Genomic DNA, 15,262 nt, shown 5'->3' on the forward strand with positions numbered 1-15,262 from the left:
ATGGCTTCATTGGTCATTGGGATTGTTTGAAGCGAGACTCATTACTGAAGAGAATTCAACTCCAGTCAAGGAGATTCCATGCCAAAGATGTGTTTGGAGATGCCCCAGACAGCACTGAGATACTGACCTGACTGTCACTCGCCCTATGGCCTCACATCCAGGAGTGTTGGTCTGGGATGCCATTTCTTCTTCTAGCAGAACCCCTTTGGATGCATCAGCGATATTCCACACCCTATTATGATGGCTTTCATGACAAGCCATCTTGGGATTACATTTCAGCAAGATAATGCCTGCCCACACACAGCATGAGTTTCTATTGCTTGTCTTCATGCTTTCCAAAACCTACATCAGCCAGCAAGGCCACTGGATCTCCTCCCAGTAGAGAATATTTGAGGCATTATTGGCATGGCACTTGAACCAGCTCAGGATTTTGAGTATCTAATACAACACTTCGACAGAATTTGACATGATATCCTGTAGAAGGGCACCCAACAACTTTGTTAATCAATGCCAAGCCAAATAACTGCTTGCATAAGGGCCAGATCATCACCAAACCCCCACCATGTTTCACTCTTGGTACACCTACTCAGCCATAAGTTGGAATCAGTATGAACAAAACTCATCTGACCAAATGACTTTCTTCCATTGCTCCATAGTCCAGGTTTTATGGCTTCGGCATTACACTCTCCTGTAAATCACTGATGAGTGGTTTGGTAATTTCATATTTCTCTGCAGTTTTCTGATTATGGAGCTTCTCAATTTTTGAACCTCTTTCTCTACAGTAAATCCTCCAACTTTTCAGAAGTTGTAATAATTTATTTGTCTGTACACGAACATCACATCTACTGATATCTGTCCCATTTGGATAATTCCTTCATGGTGCATGTTTTATTGGATTGCGATTTATTTTCTGACCAGTGGGCCATGGCTGACTTGCTGGTTGATCTGCAGTCTCTTTTAGGGAATACTCAAATGAATGTGGCTAAAGTTTCAAAGTTCTGTGACTTGTACAATGTTTTTATCAAGATTTTAGTGTGAGAGTCTTAATTTATTCACAGGATGAGTGGCTCGCCCATATTTTATGTAAATGGCCAACCAGTGACAATTTCCTGTGGCATCCTTGATGCTCCTTTCTCATTTTTGTTATGTTTTATTTTCTTATACATCATTTTGCATCTTTTCCCACTTTCTTTGCATGTATGCTTCCATTTTACTAAATTTGTCCTCATTCATTTCTTTTAATGTGTGTCAGGGCGCTGATGACCTTAATGTTAAGTGCCCATAAGTTCCAACACAAACACACACACACACACACACACACACTCCAACAGCTCAGACCAGAATGCAACTGTCACTTGAAATGAACGCAATAATCTGGAGTAGGAGGGGACAGGATAGCAATTTATGGGTGTGAGCTGAGACAGGAGCACTGTCTGGCAGAATGTGCAGGGACTTGACTGCCAACAGGAGCAGCTTGGAGGTTGTGGGGCAGGTAGGTGGGGAAAACAAATCGTAAAAGGTGAGGAGCAGGGAATGATGGGCAGGTGCGCTGTCAGAGGGCGGCACACAAAGAGGGTGGGAGATGAGACTGAGAAGGAGGTGACTGGACAGAGGGGGTGGAAACTGTAAGATGGAGGATGTGGGGATGGTATGTTGCCATAGATTGATGACAGGATAATTAAGGGAGTGAAGAGTGTGTCGTATAGATAACTCCCATCTGTGCTGTTCTAAAAAGCTCATGGCAGAGGGTGGGATCCATATGCCTCAGGTAGTGAAGGAGGCACTGAAAACAAGCACATTATATTCAGCTGCATGTTGTACCAAGGGTGATCTACTTCGCTCTTTGCAACAGTTTGGCCATGGCCATTCATCCTTGTGGACAGCTGGTTGGTTGTCATATCAATATAGAAATCTGTGCAATGATTGCAGCAGCTGCTATATGACATGGCTACTCTCACAGGTGGCTCTGCCTCTGATAGGGTAGGATAAGCCAGTGACAGGACTGGAATAGGAAGTGCTGGGAGGATGAATTGGGCAGGTGTTGCATCTCGAACTTCCATAGGGATACAATCATTCTGGCAAGGAGTTGGGATTGAGATTGGCATAGGGATGGCTAGGATGTCGTGGAGGTTGGGTGGGTCATGGAACACCACATTAGGAGGAGTGGGAAGGATCTTGAGAAAGATGTCCCTCATTTCAGGGCTTTATGATAGGTAACCAAAGCCCTGGTGAAGGATGTGGTTCCACTGTTTCAGTCTGGGTTGGTACTGAGTGATGAAGGGGCACTCCTTTGTGACAAGTTCTCAGGGAGTCATGGGAGTACTGGTGGTGCAAGGAAAAATGGCATGGGAGATCTGTTTCTGCACTAGGTGTGAGGGATAGTGCCTGTCTGTAAAGGCCTTGGCGAGACCCTCAGCACACTGGGAAGGAAGTTCTCATCACTACATATACACTGTCCCTAGGTGGACAGGCTGCATGGGATGAATGTTTTAGTGTGAAAGGGATGACGGCTATCGAAATCCAGGTACTCTTGGTGGTTGGTGAGTTTAATGTGGACAGATGTGTGGATGGTGTTGTCAGAGTGGAAGAGTGCAATGTCTAGGATGGTGGCACACTGGGTTAAGGAGGACCAGGTGAAGTACATGAGAGACAAGGAGTTGAGGTTGTGAAGGAATGAAGACAGGGTGTCTTGGCCCTGAGTCCAGATAATGGAGAAATCATCAATGAACCCAAACCAGACTATGGGTTTGACATTATGGGAGACTAGGAAAATCTCCTCTAGGTCGCCCATTAACAGGTTGGCATAGGAGGCTCCCATGTGGGTACCCATGACTGTGCCACAGATTTGTTTGAATACCTTCCAGTCAAAGGAGAAGTAGTTGTGAGTTGGGATGAAGTTAGTGAGGCGTACAAGTCAGCAACTCTCCATCACCCCCGGGATCACTATTCATCACTGTTGACACCACCTCCCTATAGATGAACATCCCTCATGCCCACAGTCATACCGCTACTGAGCACTGCCTTTCCCAACATCCTTCAGACACCAAACCCACTACCTAACTCCTCACGCATTATCTACCTACCAGAATAATTAAAGGAAGGAGAGATCATCTTGGTAAACAGACAATATCAGGAAGCTTCTCAAGAGATAGTATCTGCTGCACAAACAGATTCATAACAAAGTATATACAACAAGATAGACAGATGTTAAATGAAATGAAAAAAAAATCAATGAATGTATCATCATTCAATAACCTTATCCATGCTAAAACAAGTGCTATGGTAATGAGTACTATAAATGTTAAAAAGCGGCTTAAAATGCTGAAACTCCACAAGGCCCCAGGGCCAGATGTGTTCCCTGTCAAGTTCTTTACAGAATTTGTGAGTGAATTAGCTCTGCTCTTGATTGTAATTTGCTGCAGATCCCTTGAGCACAGAGATACACTTTCTATGATTGGAAAAAGATGTACAGCACATCCATCTACAAAAAAGGAAAGTAGAACTGATCCTTAGAACTACTGTCATATATCACTCATATCTGTATATAGCTGAATGCTGTGACACATTCTGAGTTCAATTATTATGACCTACCTTTAATATAATAACATTCTCCATGGAAATGAACTTATGTTCTTCACTCAATACCCTCAATTTATAGATAGAAGAAATGTCATGATTTTATTTTTCTTGATTTTCAAAAGCTTTCAATTTAGTATCATGTCAACACCTTCTAAGGAAAATCCAATCACATAATCTCTAGTATTTTCTTGGCATCAGTGATTAATGGTGCTCTTTTAGGTGATATTTTGATAACTAAGCCAGTTATCTTCTACAGATGCTGCAAATTATGTTGTTATTTGTACTTGTTGCCTAGACTCCAGCTATTGTTGGTCTTGTATGATCTACAGCACAGTTTCACTTCAGTTGCCCACTATGCCTTTTGATGCTGCTTTGTTTTTCAGAGCCCACACTGGTATTCTGTGAAACTATTAAAATCCAACCAGCTTACAACTACATCGAAATCTGCAGACAGGCATGACAGGATACATTATCCTGGATGAAGTGTCGTCTAAAGACACTGAAGCAATATCTTATGTTATGTATTGATGTGTACAATTATTTTACACATTGGTGACTTAGTTTGTAGTATTAGTTGCAATTACAAACTTTTTGCAGATCATGCAGTTATCTAGGAGAAAATTCTGTTACATGTGTTTGTGTCAATATCTATATACATAAAGTTAAATGACCAAATGGCAAACTATGTTTCACTATTAGAATACTGGGAAACTGCAGTTTATCTAATAAAGAGACTGCATACAAATCAACAAAATAGCAGCCTGGTGAAAGACCTACAATTGGTTTAACCTCCATCAACAATGAAGTCATTAGAGATGATCCACAGAATATAAAATTGTTGTACCCTTTAACCACTGAATTAACAGAATACAACTGAAGTCTGTGATTTAGTATGAATTTTTGCGGGCAATGGTGTGTAGATACAAAAATTCAAATGACCAAATGGCAAACTATGTTTCACTGGTAGAATACTGGGAAACTGCAGTTTATCTAATAAAGAGACTGTATACAAATCAATCATAGAGTTTATACTTAAGTATTGCTCGAGTACATGGAACACATATGAGATTGGACTTTAAAGGGATACTGAGCACATACAAAGAAGGGTGGTACAAATACTCACAGTCCTCTTTAACTGAAGACAGAGGATAAAATAAATTTTAAGAAATTTGAACTGGCAGATACTCAAGCAATGACACCTCTTTCCTCTCAAGAATTGCTTAGAAAACTTCAGTGCAGAAAGTACAAATATTCTTCAGTTCCATATGTATCTAGCCCAAAGAAATTGGACAGATAACTGTGAAGTACACCAGTCATTAATTTTTTCTTCTGCAGCCTAAAATTTGCCATCTGCCAAAAGAATGTTGTGACTTCATAGTCAAATGCTTCAGTTCATCATGGCTTTACCGTCAGATGTTTCAGTTCATCACAATATTTTCAGTGTTGCTTCTGAACTGATAGGTTTGCTTCAACATAAAATCCATTCTGAGATTAAAATTAAGGATGACTTGCAGTCTTACTTTGTAAGGTACATCCAAACTCTTTTGAGAACATTTCCTTTTCAAAAGACTTTAGATAATGGTGTTACCAAGGTAACACATCTGAACTCCTTCTTACAAAGAAGAGTAACTATGGCACACTTTTGCCCTTCTAGATAAATGCTTTTTGAAAATGGGATATTACGTATAAGAAAACATAACAGCTCTACCATTAGAATCAACTTTTAAAAGCTTGCTGCAAGTTATTGTCAACTATGAGAGTTTTTGAGGGACATAACTACATTTTCAGTGACCATGGAAGGCATTGTTGGGTTAACTTGAAATAAATTTCTTGCTTGTGACAGCTTTCTTGTATATAATTCATTGTGTCTTTAAAGTAATCTTATTGATTTATTCTCTTATGTTAGAAAATATCAACTCAAAATAACCATAACCATTAAATATCTAGGAATATATGTCCAGAGAAGTTTATGGTTAAATAACAACATAAAACTAGCTGAAGGAAAGTTAGTTGCCAGACAGATCCAATGGAAAAGTTCAAAGAAAATGTAAATCATCAACAAAGAAAGTTTCTTTAAAATCCTGGTTTGGCAACCTTTATACTGTTTGGCAATCTGGGACTCTTACCATGTAGGACTAATACGAGAGGAAGATAAGACCTGAAGAAGAGCAGTACACTTTGACATGAGTTTGCTTAAAAATCAAGAATGTGTTTCACTGATACTAATTAAAACTCAAGTGACACACTCTAAAAGAGATATATAGTGCATCTCAGAGGCCTTTTCTGTAAAAATTATGAGAATGTATATTCCAAGAAGTCATTTAACAAGTTACATTATCTCGTGTAATGTTCACGATGAAAAAAATCAGAGAAATCTTAACTCATACAGAGGCTTATTGATTGTTCTACTTCCCACACACCATTCATGAATTGATAAGAGAAGTATTATCCATCACATATCATGAAGTGACTTGTGAACTATAGATGTAGATTTTCATGCTGTAATTATCCATAATAACTGTATCAGCGTTAAGTCAAGTACCGGCACAACAGTCAGGAATGTTAGAGCAGAGAGGGCTGTGAAGAAGACGTCAACCAATAGCAGACTAACCAAACCCTCTCTAAGATGAGAATGCGATGGCAGAACCCTCTATGTGAAGAGAACTTAAGTGGTTCATCCAACCAGCTGTGGTCCACTTCTACAGAAGTGTCAAGACCAGCATCTACAGTACTGCTTCACTTGTATGGGAATTGTACAACTGAAGAGATTCTTATTTGCATGTCGCTCTTTACTTGCGACACATCTGTTTAATACAAAGTTAGGTATCATAGTCTTTTCTTTCTGTAATAAAATACATTAAAACAATTTGTTTGAGTTGTCTAGAGATCCAAGAAAGCAGGTTTCCTAGGCACCCCATGTTGATGAGTAGGTAGGATACAACAATAACTACTCATACAAGCAAGCACATCTCATGCACATATGACCACTATCTCTGACCACTCCAGTCAGAATGCTCTGGCTAAAAGCTCAGATATATATCATTCTTTTTCTTGTGCCTGTCTGTAACTACATGTGACATCTTTATGTTGAGGAGTGGTCTATCCTGTATTAACTGTCCAGTGTATTGTTTTAATTTTATTCTCAGAATGGTTGATTTTGGACTAGATTTGAGACTCATCCAGAACAGTTTTAATTTATCACATGTAATCCATAGATCGCATATTTAATCAAAAGTAAAATAGATCTATTTCTAATCCTTTCCTGAACATGCACACTGATGTTAATTTGCAGCTTTCTTAATAATAGAGCATGGTTAATACCTTGGTTTAATATCTTGCAACCAGGTATTACTTATGACAGTCAATTGTTAATGACACATGGAAAAGCGATTTATTAAAATGACTGCTCTATTTTAACATGTCTCTTAATGCATTCTTCATGTTGGGATCTGTTCTGTGTATATATAAAAATTAAAGTCTCTGCCTGGGGAAATAATATTTCATTCGGCATACAGGCAATTTACGACATTCATTAGCGTACTAATACAGTAATTATTTTTATTTGTACATAATGCAGAGCTGTGTTTTTGCCATGTTATTTAACATTAATTTGTATATGCAGACTGGTCATCATATACAGGAAATATATGCAGGAATATGCTGTGACCTATGCCTAAATAAAGGAATTAATATTTTGTTAATTTTTATGAAATAATAATACCAAAAGCTTCCCGGACTGCAAGACCGATAGGTGTTGGATGCACAGCTGCAGCACCACATCTTGATGATCTCCGTTGTTGCTGAGTCTGTTGTCTGGTAGAAGGTGCTGAAATATCCCGTGAACCATCACCAGTTTCTCTGCTGTTTCTCTCACTATTATGGTCATAGCTCACAGTTGCACTGTTCGATCTGCTAGCAGTGTTACTACCAGCTTCCACTGTTGCTATGCTAGCAATACTTTTTGAACATTCATCTTGCTCTATCTCTGTAAAAAAAAATGCAGTTGCATGAATGGATAAAAAGAAGTTAATCATTTTCAAAAAGGTATAATAATCAGCAGTTGTATTGTTTGTGCTACAATTTGTTGTCTCAGGATGCTTCTTCCTGTCATAAAGTAACGGAAGACTGTAATAGCAGACAACATTTCTCTGTTGTTTGCTAATGAAATTCAATAAACTGTCTACATCTGCTTATAGATCTGGCACAACTATTAGCATAATTGCCATTTGCCATTAGCAAATGAGTCACTGGAATGTGGTTCTTTAGGAGGGGTTCAATGATTTATGTTTGTGATCTGTCCTTGGTACGCTGTTGCTTGATATATATATAGACACAAAAAAACACACACACACACACACAAATTTCAAGATTTGTGCCTGTGGTGTGTGTGTGTGTGTGTGTGTGTGTGTGTGTGTGTGTGTGTGTGTGTGTGTGTGTGTGTGTGTGTGTGTGTGTGTGTGAGTGTATACCTGTCTCTTTTTCCCCCTAAGGTAAGTCTTTCTGCTCCCGGGATAGGAATGACTCCTTACCCTCTCCCTTAAAACCTACATCCTTTTGTCTTTCCCTCTCCTTCCCTCTTTCCTGATGAAGCAACTGTGCGTTGCGAAAGCTTGAATTTTGTGTGAGTGTTTGTGTTTGTTAGTGTCTCTATCAACATACCAATGCTTTCGTTTGGTAAGTTACATCATCTTTGTTTTAGATATATTTTTCCTTCATTGCATTAGTGGTCTGTCAAGAGTTGAAAGAGTGTTTTGAGGTATTTCTATACCACAGTACTCTAGAACACAGTGGTCTTATCTTATAAGTAGTCCACAGTCAGTAATTTGGTTTGAGTTGTGCTGTACCATATTCGCAGTCAGTTAGTGTGTCTCATCGCAATGCAAATTACTTTTAATTCTGGAAATGTACCATGGTGTCTACCCTACTTACACAAATTACTTCACTTTTATATTTACTGTTGCTGAATTATTTCTTAATACAAATAGTTCAGCATCCCATATTTTCTCACTACTTCACAAATAATATGGCGTATGTTATTTTCTGATATAGTTTAGCAAATGAAAATAGCCTGCAAGCCAATGCTCTCTATGCTGCAAAATATCCACATTCCAGTGCAACATCTGATAAACTGTTCTGCTCACTGTTCCATTGTCCTAGGGGAACAGATTTTCTAACAGCCCAAAAGGTAACAAGCCAAATGTCTGTTTACCTGGTATGGGGACGCATACACCACAGTTAATGTAAGAAAGGCCCGGAACCAATGTGCAACAATTTAAAGCAATATTTGTGAACTAAGCTACTGCTTATCCTGTAATTTTCTATTGACGAACCAGCTGTTCTGTACATGGAGCACTGTACTTCTTTCAGTATCCTACACCAGTTTTCACTATTCAGAATGTGATGAGAGTGATTTGTTTTATGTTACCTTTCTCATGGAGAGGCTGAGCTTTTCTAAGGTTTTGGAACTCTGGGGAAAAACCTATGTCAAAAGACTCATTTGATTTGTACGGTACTGAAGGTAAGCATCACAGCAGTGTGACACAAACACACACTCACTCATTAACCAGCAACACAAGCATATGCATATGCTATTGTTTTGCTATTGTGCAGTTTGAAGCAGGAAGTAACTGTCAGTTCTCTGCTACAGTGTTGTATGACAGTGAACAAATGAGTGACAGTGATGATATAAATGGCTGTGATGAAATTATTGTCACTTGTGAGCTGCTTGATGTGGAGGTAAAGAAGAAGAAAAGACAAGTAAAAAGTTTCTGGGTGTACAACATCTACAACAAAAGATACCATTAAGGAGAATTTCATGCTCTACTTATAAATCTGATGGGAAATGGTACATAATTTTTCTAGTATTACAGAATGACTCTTCAGAAATTGAGATATCTTTGTGACTTAATTTTGCATATCTAACCAGACAAGACACTTCATTCCATAAGACTACTGGACCAAAGGACTGGCACGTAAGATAAGTATTTTTCATTTTAACTGAGTAATTATATTTCACAGTATATTACAAATTTAACTGAACTCACTTTAAACATTTTTATTTACTTAGTTTTTTGTATTTCATTTTGCACATAGTCATCAAATGATGACTTTTGCAAGTATAGTGTTCCAAAGGTATGGTATGTATAATATTTTTGTACAAAGGTTTAATACAAAACATATTTAACTTCAACAGCTCTCTTTTGAAGCACCAGTATTTTGTTCAAGTGCACATCGGCACACACTCCAACAGCTCTATCCCATAACTTATAAATGGGAAAATCGTCCCATAGTACACTGTTTTTAGTGTTTTATTACATAGAATTTTGGACAGTTGGCTAAGCAATCACAAGGCACTGTTTATTTTCCTGGTTTTCCCACTGAAGATAACTGTACAATAGCAAACCAAGGAATTTATAGTCTTCATTGCCTTTATACAAAATTCCACAAACATCTCCTACCCACCTGAGATGCAAGCTATCTGCTTTGAACACAGTAATTGTGACTTTGTGGTATTTACTGTTAGGCCTTGGCTACTAAAATATTCAGTCACTTCAGACATCACATATATGAAAGAAATGCACATTCTCCTCATTGTCTCCATAAAACCATAGAGAGGTGTCATCAGCATAAGTAATTATATTGGAATTAGAAGGCTGTATAATACCATTTGCACAAGACTAAGAAATGCTCCCATTATTGACCCCTGCAGTACACCGTGTGTGCATTGCTGTTTCAGTCATAGACTGAATGTTGATTTTTCTCACCCTATTTTGATAATTTATATTTGCACATTATTTATGGTTTTTTAGGTGAGTAGACAGAGCTCGTGTTATTGCATGTCCTCAGTTTCTGCAAAAGAAGTGCGTAGTCAACCAGGTCAAAGGCATTTATGAAATCAGTAAACATATACCTACAGTATGCTTTCCTTCATCTAGATAGCTACAGATTTGGTATAAAAATGTTATTCATCTGCAAAAGCCACCTGTTGCCACTCAGTAGACATCCAGTTCCGGTATTGGCATGCAAATTCCAAACTTCATCACCAATTAACAGCATCACAACAATGACTGCATTGTTTTCCACGTCCCCCCCACTCACCCCAACACTCTTTATACACCCTCCCCTGCTGGTGCTGCCACCTGCCACCTGTGAGTGGTTATTGCACATTGGCATCAAACACAGGCAGTCATCACATTGATGTGATTGGACTGTGTACTTGGAGTGAGGCACTGGACCGTATACTTGGAGTGATGGACTGTGTACTTTGAGTGAGGCACAAGCTGAAAGCTCAAAAAGGCAGAATGTGTGACTATGCCCTGCACAGAATGAACCGGTGTGCTGTCATGGAAGAAAAATAACCCATTAGACACCTCCTCAGAATGCTTCGTCTTGACAGCCTCGTCTATAGATTTCAGCTGCATTCTCCTGTGGTGGTTTGCCCCTTATGAACATCATCTGCTACCACCATAGCACAGCAGTCCAAAACAATACCATCATCTTTCCTGACAATGCTCAGATTCTCACCTTTTTTGGCAGTAGTGAAACTACATTTTCACTGCTTTGTTTGCTACTTTGGCATATTTACACACCTAGCACTCATATGGCATGATTAGGCAGCTGAAGACGTCATCTGGATTGGACTGACACAGTGGCAGTATTTCTGTTGCTGTCTGAGTTCAGTGGGCTTTTTGAAAATGCGTGGGCAGTACAATAAAGAAAGCAAGAAATGAAACATTTGGTTCAGTGAGAAAAGAGAGCATGGTGTTCTGATATCCAATCCAATCCTGCAGGAAAAAGCACGAAACGGCGAACCTCAATTCACGGTCAACCGCGGTTGGTTGGAAAGCTCATCATGGCATATGCCAGCTTTTAGTGATGGGTGAAAGTCTTCTGGGAGATACAGCGAATGCAGAAAACTTCAAAAAAGAATCTGAAGAAGCCATTCCCTCCAAAAACTTAATACCACATCAGATTTATAATGCAGATGAATCTGTAGTTCTTTATAGGATGCTACCAGGACACTGGCTTCCAAATTAGATGACTTGGCAAGGGGTTATAACACTTGTAATGATCAAGTTACAACTATGTCTTGTTACCATTATGGATTGTAACAATTTTATGACCTTATGTTGCCGTAGCCTTTGATTGTATTGATTATAAAATTCTCCTTAGCAAATAAAAGTGTTGTGGGATAAATGTCATCCACTTTGCACTGGTAGAATATTATCTTCATGATATAAAGAAGAAGGTTCATTAATAAATTCGTTCATTGACTGTGTTTTGTAGATTCATTGCAAAGGGGAATTTCGAGGAATGTGGGACGAGTAAAGTACATGTTAACAAAAGACAAGTAAATCGTAGGATATTATTACATTCTCTATTAACAATAAAATATCATTATCCTGCTTATGTTATTTGTGTTTATGCTAGCTAAATTTAATCAATAAATTAGGAAGAAAACTTCTACTTTGGGGAAAAAAATAAAATACAAAAAAAAAAACAAAAAGTCCTTGGTTATAATAAATAACTGTTGTTTTCTCTTATTGACATCTTTCACATTAAACTGATTACATTGCTTTTTTTAAGGAAAATATTTACCTGCCTCTGTGGACACTGAGTCTTGTTTACAGCACATTACTACTTTCAAGCATATTCACAATGAACACTGCTACTTGTCTTGTAGCTACAGGAACATTTCAATTCTCATACCTAGATATTAAGGTAAATTGCAAAAAGAGTGGCTGAAAAATCATGTTTTAATTTTCTTTTAGACAGGTTGGGATTCTGAATTTCTTGTTTTTTGTTAGATGAGAGTTTGTTGAATACCTTTACACCATAGTGTGTGTCTCCATGTTGAACCTTAAAAAAGGATTCAAAGTCAACATTAAAATTATTTTTTTTATTTTTCTGTCTTCTGGTGAGATTGTGTACACCACAGTTCAGCTGAAACTGATTACTGATTATTGATAGCAACAAAAACTGTTAAGAGTAAACCTATTAGGAAGTGAATGAAATAATTCCAAGAGTCAAAGAGTTGTTAAGAGTCAAAGGATGTAAAATGGAAGCAGTAGATGAGAAGGGAGTGAGCCAGAGTTGACATGCACCTGCGGAGCAGCAAGTTAAGTATTTATATTTTTCTGTGTTTTTGTTGTAGTATATTTATTAAATTTCTTGCAGGTTCTCTGTTTATGAGGTTTAATCTCATGTTTTTGTAAGGGTACCTTCATTCAGTCTGTAGTACAGTAATTGCTCATTTGCTTTGTCTTGAAAGCAACTGTCCATTCAATTAGTAAGCCAGTCAGTAAGGCCCCAGCTCTCAGTTGACACAAGGCTAACAGCAAGTTAAGTCTCAACTTTTCCTGTGTTTTTGTCAGAGTATATTTATTAAATTTTGTGCATGTTTCTCTGTTTAAGAGGTTTAATCTTGAATATTTGTAAGTGTAAATTCATTCAGTCTGTAGCACAAGAGATTCTCACTGATTAGCCAGCTACATAGCTCATTAATGCGTCAGCATGCATTGGTGACACATCAGGAGGGTAACATGCACCATAACTAAGACAGTCTGCTTTTATAGTACACTTCTTCAATTAGTCTTACTAGCAAGTCTAGGATGTGTGCATTCTGTGTGCAGATGCAGGAGGACCTGACTGCAGTTAACTAACAGCTGAATGTGCTTTTGACTATGGTTGGTCATGTTCAGGCTGCTGCCTCTGGGTGTAGTGTTGGCAGAAAATCTGGCACATCACATGGGACATCTCAGGTGTCACTTGTTTTGCCCACAGGCTCTGCTTCTGAGGCACCTCATAGTGTACCTGAAGTGGTGAATCTGCCCTCCCATCACATGAGTCAAAGCGCGATTGTGGAGACTGGTCGCCCGGCCTCATACTTCACACCCTGAATGGATAGGTGACTGTTCCTTCAGCAGGATCCAAACAGGTACACAGGGGAGGTTTACTAGTTATTGGGAGCTCCAATATTAGGTGTGTTATATAGCCCATTAGGCAAAAGTGTGCAGGACTGAAAAGAAAGCCAATGTGTACTCCATATATCTGCCAGGGTTCTCATCCGAGATGTGGAGGTGGCCTTGCTTGTGGCTATCAAGCGTGCGGGGTCAGTCATCTGCATGTTGTGGCTCACACTGGCACTAACGACACTGACTGCATAGGTTCTGAGGTGATCCTCAATTATTACAGGCAGCTGGCGCAGGTGGTGAAGCAGCTGGTGCAGGTGGTGAAGACTGCTGCCCTTGCACATGAGATGGAAGCAGAGCTCCCAATTTGCAGCATCATTCCCAGAGTTGATCGAGGTCCTTTTGTTTGGAGCCAAGTAGAGCGTCTCAATCAAAGGCTTCATGGTCTTAGCTGCAGATTTATAGACCTGTGTTATTGTGTGGGAATTTGTGTGACTTCTCTTGATATGTGACAGTTGCACTACACAAAGGAAGCAACTACTCGGGTAACAGAGTACTTGTGGAGTGCACATGGGGTTTTTAGGTTAGGCAGTAGTTTGAGGTGCTGTGATGAACACTCCCAAGTTGATACGCAGCAAGGGAAGTAAAATGCCGTTCAGAATAAAGACACTTCAACTGCCACAATTTTATCCATAAACTGTCAAAGTATTTGTAATAAAGTTTCTGAATTTACTATCCTCCAGGAAAGTTCTTGTGCTCAAATTATTGTTGGAACCGAGAGATGGCTGCAACCTGAAGTGTAAAGCTCTGAGACATTTAGCGAGTTGTGGAACGTATATTGGAAAGACAGATTAGGGGCCATGGGGGGTGGGGGGGGTGGGGGGGGGGGGGGTGGAGGGGGTGTTCATTCCAGTTCACAAAAGTATTGTTTCTATTGAGGTTGAAGTTGAGTTTGACAGTGTGAAGTTGAGTACAACAGGTGTAGGTGAAACCAATTTAATTTTTGGATGTTTTTATAGCAAACTTTGTTTACGAGAGTTAAAAAAATCAGTCAAGAAGGCTTGGAGAGTGTTTCTGACAGAGCAGATAACGACTTATTAACATCTCACTTACACAGTGAATGGGCATCACTTAGTTCCAGTAAGATCGAATTAGAGGAATTATGGGCAAAGTTTAAGGATTGTAAATTGTGGCCTGTAAGAGCATACTGGATGAAAAAGACACCATGGTTTAAAAATGAAGTTCGGTGGATGCTGAGGAAGCACAGGCTGTTGGACTCTCAGTTCAAAAGGGAACACATAAATGATGACAAGTGAAGGTCAGTAGTCTGTAAAAAGATCTATGCCTGAAGCATACAACAACTACCACTGTCACACCTTAGCAAAAGATTTGGCAGGGGACCTGAGAAAATTCTGATCCTATGCAAAATTGCTAAGCACTTGAAGGCTTCCATTCTGTCCCTTGTTGAATGTCTGGTGTGGTAGTTGAAGATAGCAAAATGAAAGCTGAAGTTTTAAATTTCATGTTCAAGAAATTGTTCACAAAGGAGAAACAACTGAAAGATTTGAAAGCAAATAAATCACCAGGTCCAGATAGATTCCTGGTCCACTTTTACAGAGAGTACTCTAGGGCATTGGCCCATTACCTATTGCAAATCTCTCACCCAGCACAATGTACCGAGTGACTGGAAAAAAATGCAGGTGACTCCAGTATCAGAACGGTTAAAGAAATGGACCCACAAAATAAAAAAAAAAAAATAGTCCTAACTTCTA

The 15,262-nt window shown here is 39.0% G+C and overlaps 1 protein-coding gene across 1 annotated transcript in view; it reads right to left on the minus strand.

The window, feature by feature from the left end:
- The window catches only part of LOC126335783 (anoctamin-4-like), a 274,203-nt gene that overhangs the window by 242,545 nt on the left and 16,396 nt on the right, over positions 1–15,262 (minus strand). Inside the window, exon 2 of the mRNA XM_049999245.1 lies at positions 7,301–7,564. Coding sequence (XP_049855202.1) covers positions 7,301–7,564 — 264 coding nt within the window. The remainder of the gene's footprint in view (positions 1–7,300; positions 7,565–15,262) is intronic.

Source organism: Schistocerca gregaria, chromosome 2 (genome assembly GCF_023897955.1).
Source record: "Schistocerca gregaria isolate iqSchGreg1 chromosome 2, iqSchGreg1.2, whole genome shotgun sequence".
Lineage (NCBI taxonomy): Eukaryota > Metazoa > Arthropoda > Insecta > Orthoptera > Acrididae > Schistocerca > Schistocerca gregaria.